The 12211-nt window shown below is 43.7% G+C and overlaps 1 protein-coding gene across 1 annotated transcript; it reads left to right on the plus strand.

Moving 5' to 3' along the window:
• Positions 1–236: 236 nt before the first annotated feature.
• GPATCH3 (G-patch domain containing 3) lies at positions 237–11884 on the plus strand. Its single transcript, XM_074305692.1, has 9 exons — positions 237–776; positions 2638–3056; positions 5521–5695; positions 8857–8916; positions 9699–9796; positions 9893–10006; positions 10104–10217; positions 10314–10441; positions 11445–11884. Exons 1-9 carry the CDS (start codon positions 317–319, stop codon positions 11665–11667), a joined length of 1791 nt encoding a protein of 596 aa, XP_074161793.1. The 5' UTR covers positions 237–316; the 3' UTR covers positions 11668–11884.
• The last annotated feature ends 327 nt before the right edge of the window (positions 11885–12211 follow it).

Raw genomic sequence — 12211 nt, forward strand, 5'->3', positions numbered from 1 at the left:
CCTCTGTCTGCGACCCCACGTGACTAGTAGGTTACCGTTTGGGTGAAAAGGGGGAAGAACATTTGCGTAAAATCGTGAGCCCATTTGAAGTACAAAGAAAAGTTTCCAGGAGTGTATGGAGCCGCTTCCTCCAAAGCGGTTTCCCGGCCGCCAGGAGGCGCTCCAGTTTACCTTGACCCCTTCCGAGGCTGTTAGGTTACAGATCTCGGATTCCTGGATCAAGGAAGTGACGCAAATCGCGGCTCTTAATTATCTTCCTCGTTTCACCACTTCCTCTCGCGAGAGCTCGAGGCGGCCTGTCATGTGACCACCCAAGATGGCGGCTCCCAGTGCTGCCGCGGTGGTAGCTGAGAGCTCAGCTCCCGTGTATTTGGTGGTGAGCGGAATCCCCGCGGGCCTGCGCTCGGCCCAACTGAGGAACTACTTCAGCCAATTCCGAGAGCAGCGCGGCGGCCGCGACGCCGGCTTCCTCTGCTTTCACTACCGGCACCGACCTGAGCGGGCTCTGGCCCCGGAACTGGCCCCCGTCTCGGCCCCCCCAGCCTGCGATCCCGCTGCTGTTGCAGCCCCGGCCTCCGATCCGCCGGCGGCTCCTGCGCTGTCTTCGGCCGCAGCCCCGCCCTCCACTTGCTGCTGCGTGGTCTCGGTGCGGGGGCCGGCGCTGGCCGAGCGGTTCCTCCGCATGTACTCGGGCCGCCCTTGGCTCGATTCTCAGGGGAACTGGCTGCCCGGGCGCTGCCACATCCGCAGGCTCCGGCTCCCCGCGCAGGAGGCAGGTAAGGACCTCCTCAGACCCCGGGACCTCGCCGCCCCCGCCCATCGTCAGTGCGCGATAGGAAGTGCCTGCTGTGTTTCGGGCCCCCGCTCAGCTCCGGAGCTCCTGCCCCCCAGCGGCTCACGCGCTCCTGGGGGAGGCAACATGCAAACAAACACATCCGGGGCAGGCTAGAGACAGCCGTGGACAGGACCGGTGGACGGCCAGTGAATAGAGCTGGGCCCGGAGTCTGAGATCTGGTGCTAGTCAGCCTCAGACACTGGCAAGTCATTGACCTGTTTCTTCTGGAGAAGGAATCGAGGAAACACTCGGGGATTTTTGCCAAGGAAACCCCCAGGACAGTGGCTCAGAGATCCGAGAAAACGAAGCCACTGTACATAGGATGGGTAGGAAATAATTGAGGGAGGGAAGGCACTAGGAGTGAGCGGTTGGGGAGGTTTCCAGTGAAAGATGGGACTTGAGACCCGGGAGGCTGAGACTCTGAGGAGGCAGGACCAGCCAGAAGCAGGGCTTTGGGGGAAGGGGAGAACAATGAGCTTGTGGGATCAGGGGAAGAAGAGCCTCCCTGGCTATCATCCAAGCCAAGTACTCCCATTTTACACCTGAGAGACTGAGGTGCAGGAAGGGGAAAGGGCCTTGTGCAAATGCACAGTGACTGGGAAATAAGTGCTTAATATGTACTTGTTGGTCAGGTGGTCAAAATGAGACTTTAACAGACAGAAGAATTACCAATAAGAAAACAAACAATACTAACAAAACCAGGATAAATTTCCACTTAAATTTTAAGTTTTGGGTTGGGGGGAGCCTCCATTTTTCTAGAGGTTTTCTCTTGGACTCTTCCCTCCTATTTTCTCCCACTAGTTCACATCACTTCTTTAATAAATCCCCTTAACTAGGGTAAGTGGCAGAAAGAAATGGAAGCTTTATTTTCACCCCCTCTCTCCATGGAAAGACAGAATTCCATAGGCTTATGAAAAAAATGGAACTGGAATTCATGAATTGACCTTTCACAAGCCACTCATTCTCTAGTCTGGTTTCATCTTCAGCAAAACCAGGGGTTTGGGAAAAAAATGTTCTCATAAGGTCAAGGTCTCTTCACAATTCGCCCTCCCATATATACACACACAATCTACTCTTGGGCTCAAGGGACTGTAGTAGGCACTGGGAAGAAAAATAGCAGTAGGACATAGAGATTCTTGAAGGAATTACAATCTAATGCGAAAGACATTGTCATAACTAATACATGATAGAGCAGGTAAGTGTAAAGGACAGGTACAGGGAAAATGGAATGAGAATTCTGCTGGGGATATCTTCATGGAAGAGGTGGCATCTCATTTGGACTTCAAAAGAACATATAATGCCTTCCAGCTTTTTAGACATTGATGGTGACATGGGATTTCCTAACTGATTGTGGGGGTCACAAAATTGTGATTCATTATCAGTAAATTTTGATTTATATACCTATATACCCAGGGTCATGTAAAAATTTCTCAGATGAAAAGGGGTCATAAGTGGAAAAAAGTTTAAGCCCCACAATGGGCCACATAGAGCTAGCAGGGATCTTACAGCTTGTCTTAATCAACCTCTCCATGTTTCAGATGAAGAAACTGAGACCTGTCAAGGATAAGTAGCTTGGCCAAAGTCACACACTTCATATGGTTGGTAGAGCCATGATGTAAATGGGTCCCAGGCTAGGCACACCAACCATCCAACAACATGTCTAAGGTACAGAGAATCCAGCCCAGGGGGTTAAAAGCAATCTCTTAACTCAGAGCTGTGGAGGTGGGAGTTCATTCTGTCCACATGTCTGTACATGATTATTTGTGCACTTGTTTCAAGGTTTTTTCTCATCTTTCTCTAAGGTGTGGATCCCTTTCCTTTCAAGACCCGGAAGGAGTTGCATAGGAGAAGGGCCACAAGCGAAGCTTTCACACTTGCTGACCTCACACAGCTACCAGAACTGAACCCTCCAGCCTTGATGCCCAATGGGAACGTGGGCACCCCAATGCGTATCTTCTTAGAGCTGATCCGAGCCTGTCGTCTGCCCCCTCGCATCATTACACAGCTGCAGCTGCAGTTCCCCAAGACGGGCTCCTCCCGGCGATATGGCAATGTGCCTTTCGAGTATGAAGACTCAGAGAGTGTTGAGCAGGAAGAGCTGGTGTACACAGCACAGGGGGAGGAGATCCCAGAAACCCCCCAAGGAGCCTTGCCCACACCCATCACAACTGGGACCCAAGAAGGGCCAAAGGAAAATGAAGAGGAGTCTCATTCAGATGATGTGAGTTCAATGACATTGTCGTGTCCTGGCTGAGCACACTAAAAGCCCAGTCATTTATTATCAATTACCATTGTTAGTATAAGTTAATTCCATTTGCTTTCATATATGTTCTCTGATTTGATCCTCACAGCTGTCCTGAAGTTCAGCAGTATAAGCATAAATATTCCCGTTTTATAGTGGTGGAGTCAGTCTTCTTAATTCTCAGAAGCTTTTTCTACTATAACAAGTTGCTCAATCTGTCATAGACAGATTTCTATTATTGTTAATAATAATAAGTTATATGCATAGAGCACTTTTAAGATTTGAGCCTTCCAACAATCCTCTGAAGTAGATGCTACAATATTGTTGTTCAGTCATTTCAGCTGTGTCTGACTCTTCGTGACCCTATGTGGGGTTTTCTTAGCAAAAATACTGGAGTGGTTTGCTATTTCCTTCTCCAACTCATTTTATGATTTTTTTTTTTTTTTTTAATTTTATAGTTAAGGAAATTTAGGCTAACAGGGTAAATTGATTGGCCCAGGGTCACACAACTAGTAAGTGTCTGAGGCCAGATTTGAACTCAAGAAGATGAATCTTTCTGACTCCCAACCCAGCGCTCTAAGCCCTGATTACTAATGAAGAAACTTAGACCTTAAGAAGTTGTGACTTTCTCTTATCCAGCTTATAAGGGTTAGGAGTGATTAGAGATTTGAAACCAGCTCTCCTGATTCCCAAATCCAACTGTCTTTGTATATCATACTATCTGGATTTCTGTCTTCACCCCATACTTTATTTTTCCATAATGAGAGTAAAAGAAAACTGATTTTAAATGGGTAACTGATTTTAAATTTTAAATTCTGGTCTGCCTGATGAAATAGAACCAGTACGTGTGAAGTGGAGACCAGTAATTGTATTTGTCTAAACCTGACTTCAGAAATGGCTTTAAGAAAAAAATAAATATAGGCACACACTAAAAAAAAAAAAGAAAATCAACCCACTCATTATAGGCTGCCAACCAGTGGTATGTTGATTAATCATATTTATATCAGAATTGGAAGGAAGGGAGTTCAGAAGTCACCCATAGAATGGGTACTGAAATCATGATTTACCAGTTACAATGGAACCATCCTCAATAAGCAGTCTTTATCTTTTGCTTGAAGGCTCCAATGTTTGAAAACTTTCTGCTTCCAAAGGGAGTTCATCCCCCTTTGGAACAAGCTCTGATTGTTAGGAAGCTTTCCCTGACATCAAATCTAAATCTGCCTCTTATGGCCTCCATCTATTGCTCTAGACACAGGACAAATTAGAGTTCCTAAAAGTACTGAAGGTTCAAAACCTTACCCACATAATAGACTTTTTGAAAATCAGAACGAATCAAACAAGTTAATAGCTCCCTGAGACAACAAGAAATATTAAAGTCAAAAGACTAAACAATTAGTCAAGCAGAATAAAGCTGATCTTTCTTCTATGTGATGACAACCCTCTAAATCCTTAAAGACAGTCACCTATTCCCCAGGCCTGAATTAGGCAGCTAGTACAAGCTGTGCTTAGACCAATATTGGTACCACATAATGGCAATGAGTTTGGGTACAAGGAGAAAGAGTAGGCTGAGGTGATAGGTGAAGGAAGACTTCAGGTGGTATCTTGAAAAGGCTTTTGGAAAAAAATGTAGGGAGCACATTTGATTGATCATGGTTATGATTATGATCAAAAAGGATAGGGAGAATTAGATAAGGGGAATGAGAAAGGCAATAAATGGCATGAGCAAAGACCTGGAGGTGACAATGAGACGTAGTATGCATGAGAAACAGTATAGGGCCAGCCTGACTGAAATGTTTCAGAGCATTGGAAGGTAAAGCTGAATCAATAATAATAGTAATTATAATAGTTCATAGGTCTATAACACTATAAGATTTACAAAGTATACTCTTCACAATCACCCTGTAAGGTCAGTAGTGTAAATGTTCTCATCCCCATTTGACAGAAGAAAACTAAGGCTGAGTAAGTGACCTACATAAGGTAATATGAAGACAGCTACATGATAAAGTGGATAGAGTGCTGGGTCTAGACTTTAGAGTCAAGAAGACATGAGTTCAACTCTGGCTTCAAATGCTCATTAGGTATATGACCCTGGGCATACCCTGTTTGCTCCAATTTCCTCATCTGCAAAGTATGCTGTTGAAGGAAATGACAAACCAGTGTGATATCTTTGCCAGGAAAACCCTAAAGAAAATCACAAAGAATTGGACACAAATGAACAATGACAAGATAATATAATTACTAATGTCAGGATGAGGATTTGAACCCAGCTCTTGAATCCTCATACAGCATGGTGTAAGGAGGGATGTGGAGGCCAGACAGTCCCTCTAAGAGAAGCCAGTCTTTTCGTAACCTTGGCCCAATTTCCCTGCCCTCTTCACCCTCCTGTTGGAGGGTGCCCTGTGGCTATAAGACCAGCTCAATCCTCCCCCTGCTTCCCTTGCAGGACAATGACACATGTGAGGAGTGGGAGCGACATGAAGCCTTGCATGAGGATGTGACGGGCCAGGAACGAACCACAGAACGGCTTTTTGAGGAAGAGATTGAGCTCAAATGGGAGAAAGGCGGCTCTGGGCTAGTGTTTTACACAGATGCTCAGTACTGGCAGGAAGAGGAAGGAGGTAATGTGGCTCACAGTTCTTCAGTGAACTTTATAGTTTGCAAAGGGTTTGTATGTCATTACCTCATCTTACCCTCATGTTACTACTCCCATGGGAAAAATGGGCAGTTATGGCATCCCTTTGCAGGGCCTGGAGAGAAACAATCCCTCTGCCCAGGATCACACGGCCACAAAGTACAGAGTTGGGTCTGAAACGCAGGTTTTTCAGGCCACGAGGCAGTATTCCTGCTCTGCTACTAGATGTAATTCCACCTGGGCCCTGGGCAGCAGAGAATGGATCTGTCACTGGGATACCCATGAATTTCAGCTTGAATTACCTGAAGTACTCCCAGGGGATTCTGTTTGACATGCTTCTTTTACACTTTACTTACAACTAACATGTGCATTTTACTTTTTAACTACATTTTGTTTTGATGTAGTGGGCTAGCCTTTAAAAAAAAAAAAAAAAAAAAAAACATGCATGATTGTATAGTCCTGAAAACCACTAAGCAAGAATGTAAAATTCCTTTTTGGTCTAGACTGGTGATTTCATTCATGCAGGCAAACTCTCCCATCAGTGCAAATAGATATCTCTTTGGTAGCATCCCTTTTCCCTCTCTTTCCTTTCTTCTTTGAAGATCATCAAAATATCAAAGCCATTTCCAGGGCTTTTTTCTTATGTAATTCCTCTATGATCCTTGATAACATCAGAGTTCTAAGGAGGCACTTGTATCATTAGAAGCAAGTTCTTAATTTGTTTTGAAGTTTCTCGTGGCTCTTATGTTTCTCTTTCAAAGTCTTGATGCAGCTCTGGTCTTTTCAGGAATTTTTTAGAAATCTTCTATTTCATTAAAAAGGCATACTTTTTCCCCTCTAGGATTATACCCACTTTTGGTAACTAAGTTATTCTTGGTTACAAGATAAATTATCTTTTTTGCCTGTTGGAATACTCTGTTCCAACATCTCTACTCCCTTATAGAAACTGCTTTCTTTGGTCTGCAAACTCTAGATTTTGTCTATTATGTTCCTGGGAGTTTTCCCATGGCAGAATGAATGAGCAAGACAGGGGTTCTTTCAGGAAATAATTCTGTTTTCATGTTGTTCTTTGGTTCTGATAAATCTGAGCAGTTTTCTTTCATGATTTCTTGAAATATTATGTCCAGGGTGGTTTGAGGTGGGAGAGGAAGGGGGGTGCAGAAGGTATATGTCACAGTTTTGTGGTAATATAATGATTTCTAAATTACCTCTCGCTCTCTTTTTTCCCCCTGAGGCAATTAGGGTTAAGTGACTTGTCCAAGATCACACAGCTAGGAAGTGTTAAGTGTCTGAGGCCAGATTTGAGCTCGGGTCCTCCTGACTTCAGAGCTGGTTCTCTATCCACTGCACCAACTAGCTGCCCCCTAAATTACCTCTCTATCTATTTTCCAAGTAGGTTGTTATTGTTATGAATTGCCTTCCATTTTCTTCTAATTTTTTTAGTCTTTTGACTTTAGTATTTCTTGTTTCAGGAGTCATTAACTTCTGTTTGGTTCATTCTGATTTTCAAAATCTTATATGGGTAAGGTTTTGAATCTCTTGAACTGAGCAGTTAATTTTCTTTCCAAGTGTTTCCTCCAAAGTTCTCATTTCTTCTCTCATTTCTAGCACTATTTCATTTCATTTAAAAAATAATTTAACTATTTAAAAAAAAAAAGGCAAAACCTCATCATTTCTTTTAGGAACACTAATTTGTCTTGTATCTGGGCTTTTTTTCTATAGATGTTGTGGAGTCATTCTCTTGTTCTGGGCTTGGGTTTTGGGTATGTCTGACTCCATTGTAATTCTTTAGTATGGGAGTCTTTTTGGTTGTTTTATTTTTTGTTCCAGAATTATTTGTTGAATTAGGATTTTGTGACAGGGCCTAGTTCTGTGTACTTCTAGTGGGAATTTCTGAGCTAAGTTTGCTTCTGCCTTGTGTTCTCCAATCCTACAGCTGCTTTCTCTGAATATTGAGTGCTCAGGGATCTCAGAGGCAGCTCAGTGTAAGGACCTCTGGGTCCACTATAAAACTATGCAATCTTTTAACTTTGTAACTTATCATTTGTACTTTGGTGGTAACAACTTAGTGTCAACATTGCCCACTGTATTTGACCAGTTTTGTTGCCATTTTTTAATTTGCATTGTTGAAGAAAATGTCTTTTGATACTGCTTTTGTCATTCTGTATCACTTTATACATGTCTTCCCATTTTTCTTTGAATTTATCTGTCATTCCTTACAATGCAATAATATTTCATAACTGCAAATTATGCAGCTATTCCCAAAAATGTGATTTTTCAAATTTTTGCAAAAAGAAAAATAACACAACCTACAACAACTATGTGAGAAAATGGTTCAGATCAGTAATGTGAGAAATACACCTATCGGATTGGCAGCAGTGACAGGAAACAACTGAAAGACCAAGGGCCTGTGGGAAGCCAGGTATATCACTGGTAAAATTGTGAATTGTTTCAGTTGTTCCAACCATTCAGGAAAACAATCAAGTTACCCCAAGAAAGGCAAAGACATAAAAAGGCCCTATAGGTAATTTTATAGCAGCTCTTTTATGGTAGCAAGGAAGTAGGAATAAAGTATGTGCCCTTTAGTTGGAAGATTTCTGAATAAATCATAGTGTGTGGATCTATAAGACATTATTGATGCACTGTAAGAAACCAAAAATATCAGAAATTCCGAGTTGGGACACCATGTATGAATGGATACAATATGAAGCAAGCAGAACCAGGAAAATAATTTGCATGGTGATCACAACAGAGTGTGGCTCATATCAATGCATCCACCAGTCTCAACTGCAGAGGACCAATGGTGAGACATACCTTGCTCCTCTTGGCAGCAATATGATGAGCTATATATGTGGAAGGAGTATGTATTCCCAGACACGGTCAGTGCTTCTGTTGGTTTTGCTTAGCTTTATCCTAAGGGAGGCTTTTACTTGGGGCCAGGGGTGGTGATTGGGAAGCCACAGCAGTTTTTGTTTTAAAGTATCAGTAAGCTTTGTTTAAAAAACAGCATAGTGATATACTCCCCTTTTTTGCCCTCAAAAATGGCAGGCATTCTGAGAGGCAGAGAGCAATACTTTCTAGGCATAAGGAGAAGCATATGGAGTCATAGAAATTGAAAATATCTTCATCTGTGTCTTGTCCCTGCAGATTTTGATGAGCAAACAGCTGATGACTGGGATGTGGATATGAGCATATACTATGATCGAGGTAATTGGTGAGGCATGGCTCTGGGGTGCATATGACCTGTTCTTGGGTGACTTTCAGTCCTCCTTGCCCTCCTTTCCCCCCAGCCCAATTCCCTACCCTATTTAGTGTGGAATGGAATCAGAGAGGAATCAGAGAGGGAATGAGTGTGGAGCTGGAGGCCATCCCTTTTCCCCATGATTTGGTGAATAAGTGAAAGAGTACCATATAGGGTATTCTTTTTATGATTTCATTGGTCTTTAATCTTTGCATTTCTAAAATAAATGCTCTTTGGGAACTGAGAAAGTAGAGGCAGATATTAGAAGAAGAGGCAGAAGGAGGAAAAAGAAACATTCCCAAACCTCAGATTTTTAAGGTGACAATGGTCCCATCCTTGAGAATCATCCCCATTCTAAGCAGTAGACAGACTGAGGTCTGAAGGTTGGTAGAACTTTTCCATTGTCCTCTGGGAGCTTCTGGTCTGGTTACAGGCACAGTTACTCCCTTGAAGGAGCCCAAGTCTGATGGGAAAATACAACTTTGACTCTCAGGAAGCCCATATAGACTGAGGAAGATACACAGTCTTTGTTATTTAGTCTGAAAGGTAAAGAAGTGAGACACTATCTGCACTCAGGGACCTACTGGTCTGATCAAGAAGAGGTCACAGAAACATGCAATGGAAACCAACAAAAGGAATCTAGCTCCAACTGTGTGCCATGAAAGTGTCTGCCTCAGTCCGTCTCTACACTGAATGTACCTTTAGCTAGGACTTTAGCCTCCTCCTACATTAGCCTCTGATTTCTTAGATGGTGGAGACAAGGATGCTCGTGACTCCGTCCAGATGCGCTTGGAACAGAGACTTCGTGATGGCCTGGAGGATAGCACCTTTGAGCAGCACACAAAGGTAAACCTAATGTTTAATCCACATTTCAATTCCCTCTTCTCCACTTCCCTGCATTTGTGGCTGGAAAGCCCTTGACTCCTGTTCATTCCTTTCCAGGGTATTGGAAGAAAGGTAATGGAGCGACAAGGCTGGGCTGAGGGACTTCATGATGGCCTGAAGAATAGCTCTGTGGTCAGCCACCAAGTTGTTTCCTTTGAGCATCACACAAAAGTGAGCCTTAATGTTTAATCCACAGTTCTATTCCCTCTTATCCACTTCTCTCCATTTGTGGCTGGAAAGACCTTGACTCCTGTTCTTTCCTTTCCAGGGTATTGGAAGAAAGATGATGGAGCAACAAGGCTGGGCTGAGGGACTTCGTGATGGCCTGAAGAACAGCTCTGTGGTCAGCCACCAAGTTGGCTCCTTTGAGCGTCACACAAAGGTGAGCCTAATGTTTAATCCACATTTCAATTTCCTCTTCTCCACTTCCTTTCATGTGTGACTGGAAAGCCCTTGACTCCTGTTCTTTCCTCTCTAGGGTATTGGAAGAAAGGTGATGGAGCGACAAGGCTGGGCTGAGGGCCAAGGCCTAGGCAGTAACTGCTCAGGAGTGGCTGAGGCCCTGGACAATGATGGGCAGAATCCCAAGTGTAAGCGGGGATTAGGGTAAGTGTGCTTGAGATTGCAGCAAAGCCAACTTGTCTAGCTCCCAGCCTTCCCAGCTCTTGAGAATTCCTTAGCTTCCTCCATCAGCTTAGCTTGGAGATCATGGCCCTGGTTTGGGCTTGATGATTTGGGAGTAGGAAGCTGGAGAGCTGGTGCACTTTCTTGTCATGGAGTTTGTGGAAGATTTGAAAAGGTAAGCAATGATAAAGTCAGGGTGAATGGACAGATGCTGTGTGTCAGCCATAATTCTAGCAGTCATCTTGTTGCTCCCATCATGGCCCAATGGGACACACTCACCCTGCTTTAATCCCTCACTAATGAGCTGGTCATAATGGTTACAGGTACTTATTTAGTAGGGAGATGGGAAACAGTCATATGATCTAGATTTGAGTCCTGACACTGACAGTTACCTGGCCTGTGTAACCTCTTAGAAGTCACCTTCTTGAGGTCTGTTTTTTCATCTGTAAAATAATAGCTGCTCTGTTTGCCTCACAGGACTATTGTGGAGAAAATAGAAATAGGAACTGTTCTTATTGTCATTCATTCATCTCATTTTCAAGATGATTGAGATTGGGGAGAAACAGACCTGGAATAAGTTACATTGCTGCTTTTCTTTTATATTTCATGTTCTCTGGGCTATTGCACATATGGATAAAAATGCTAGCACCTTTTATAATGAAATAAAAGTGTTGTGATGTTAGCTTATCTTGTGTGGCCTTGTTGACAGCACCTTGGGAACTGCTCAAGGAGCACGGATGACTGGAATTTGTCCACACAATTTTGATTTATTTATACGTTTGTCTTGAGACAAATGTTGGGACTTTTCCCATATCCCACCTACTAAGGATGGGGAAGCTGGAGATTCCCTAGTTTCATTACAATATAACTAAGAGTCTCTGTCTGTCTGTCTGTCTCTCTCTCTCTCTCTCTCTCTCTCTCTCTCTCTCTCTCTCTCTCTCTCTCTCTCTCTCTCTCTCTCTCTCTCTCTCTCTGTCTGTCTCAGATACCATGGAGAGAAATTGCAGTCTTTTGGACAGCCCAAGAAACCACGTGGGACCAGTCTGGGGCTCATCTCCACCATCTACGATGAACCCCTTACTCAAGACCAGGGTGACCTCCTGCTTCGACGCCAGCCACCTACCAGCCTGAAATTCCGGGCAGATATGACCTTTGTGAGAGGCTCAGACCTGGACAGCTTTTCCCACAACTCATCAGAGCCTGAGTGACTGAGACAGGAACTCCACACATGGTGGCAAGAATCACAACATCCCTCTGACTTTTCTGTTCTTGAGGCCAAAGGGGGTGACTGGCTCCAGGATCCAGATTTTCCCAGAAAAGAGAACAGTAAGAGAGAGATGGAACCAGTCAGCTTTCTCACTTCTCTTCCCATGTGCTACCTCAAGACTGCAATTTTATTTATTTTTTATAAAACACCATTTCTATTATGCTGTTCAGCTCTGGTGGTTTCTCCTTATGGATTTTAATCTATTTAGTTTTGGCCTTGGTTCTTCCCTGGGACACTGGTGATAGTGTTGGCTCCATCCCCTCCTTAGTCCTCTGAAGCAGAGGTCATTTGTCAAGACCAGGCCAGATTTTTCCTGAACACACCATACTGGCCATATAGGAGTGGGCGTGGCAGCCTGAGCCCATTCTACTTACTCCCTTCTGTGAAGGGCAAACACATAACAGAATAAAGTTTTTATTTGTACATCCAAATTGCTTTCCATTTCAAGGAGGGAACCTATTTGTCTCTCTCCACAGCTGCTAATT

This window comes from Sminthopsis crassicaudata, chromosome 3 (assembly GCF_048593235.1).
Source record: "Sminthopsis crassicaudata isolate SCR6 chromosome 3, ASM4859323v1, whole genome shotgun sequence".
Taxonomy (NCBI): domain Eukaryota; kingdom Metazoa; phylum Chordata; class Mammalia; order Dasyuromorphia; family Dasyuridae; genus Sminthopsis; species Sminthopsis crassicaudata.

Excerpts from the sequence above, each read along its gene's own strand:
- GPATCH3 (XM_074305692.1), top strand. The coding sequence starts at position 317 with ATGGCGGCTCCCAGTGCTGCCGCGGTGGTAGCTGAGAGCTCAGCTCCC. Across the intron at positions 3,057-5,520 it reads AGGAGTCTCATTCAGATGAT|GACAATGACACATGTGAGGA; the intron begins GTGAGTTCAATG and ends CTTCCCTTGCAG. Across the intron at positions 9,797-9,892 it reads CCTTTGAGCAGCACACAAAG|GGTATTGGAAGAAAGGTAAT; the intron begins GTAAACCTAATG and ends ATTCCTTTCCAG.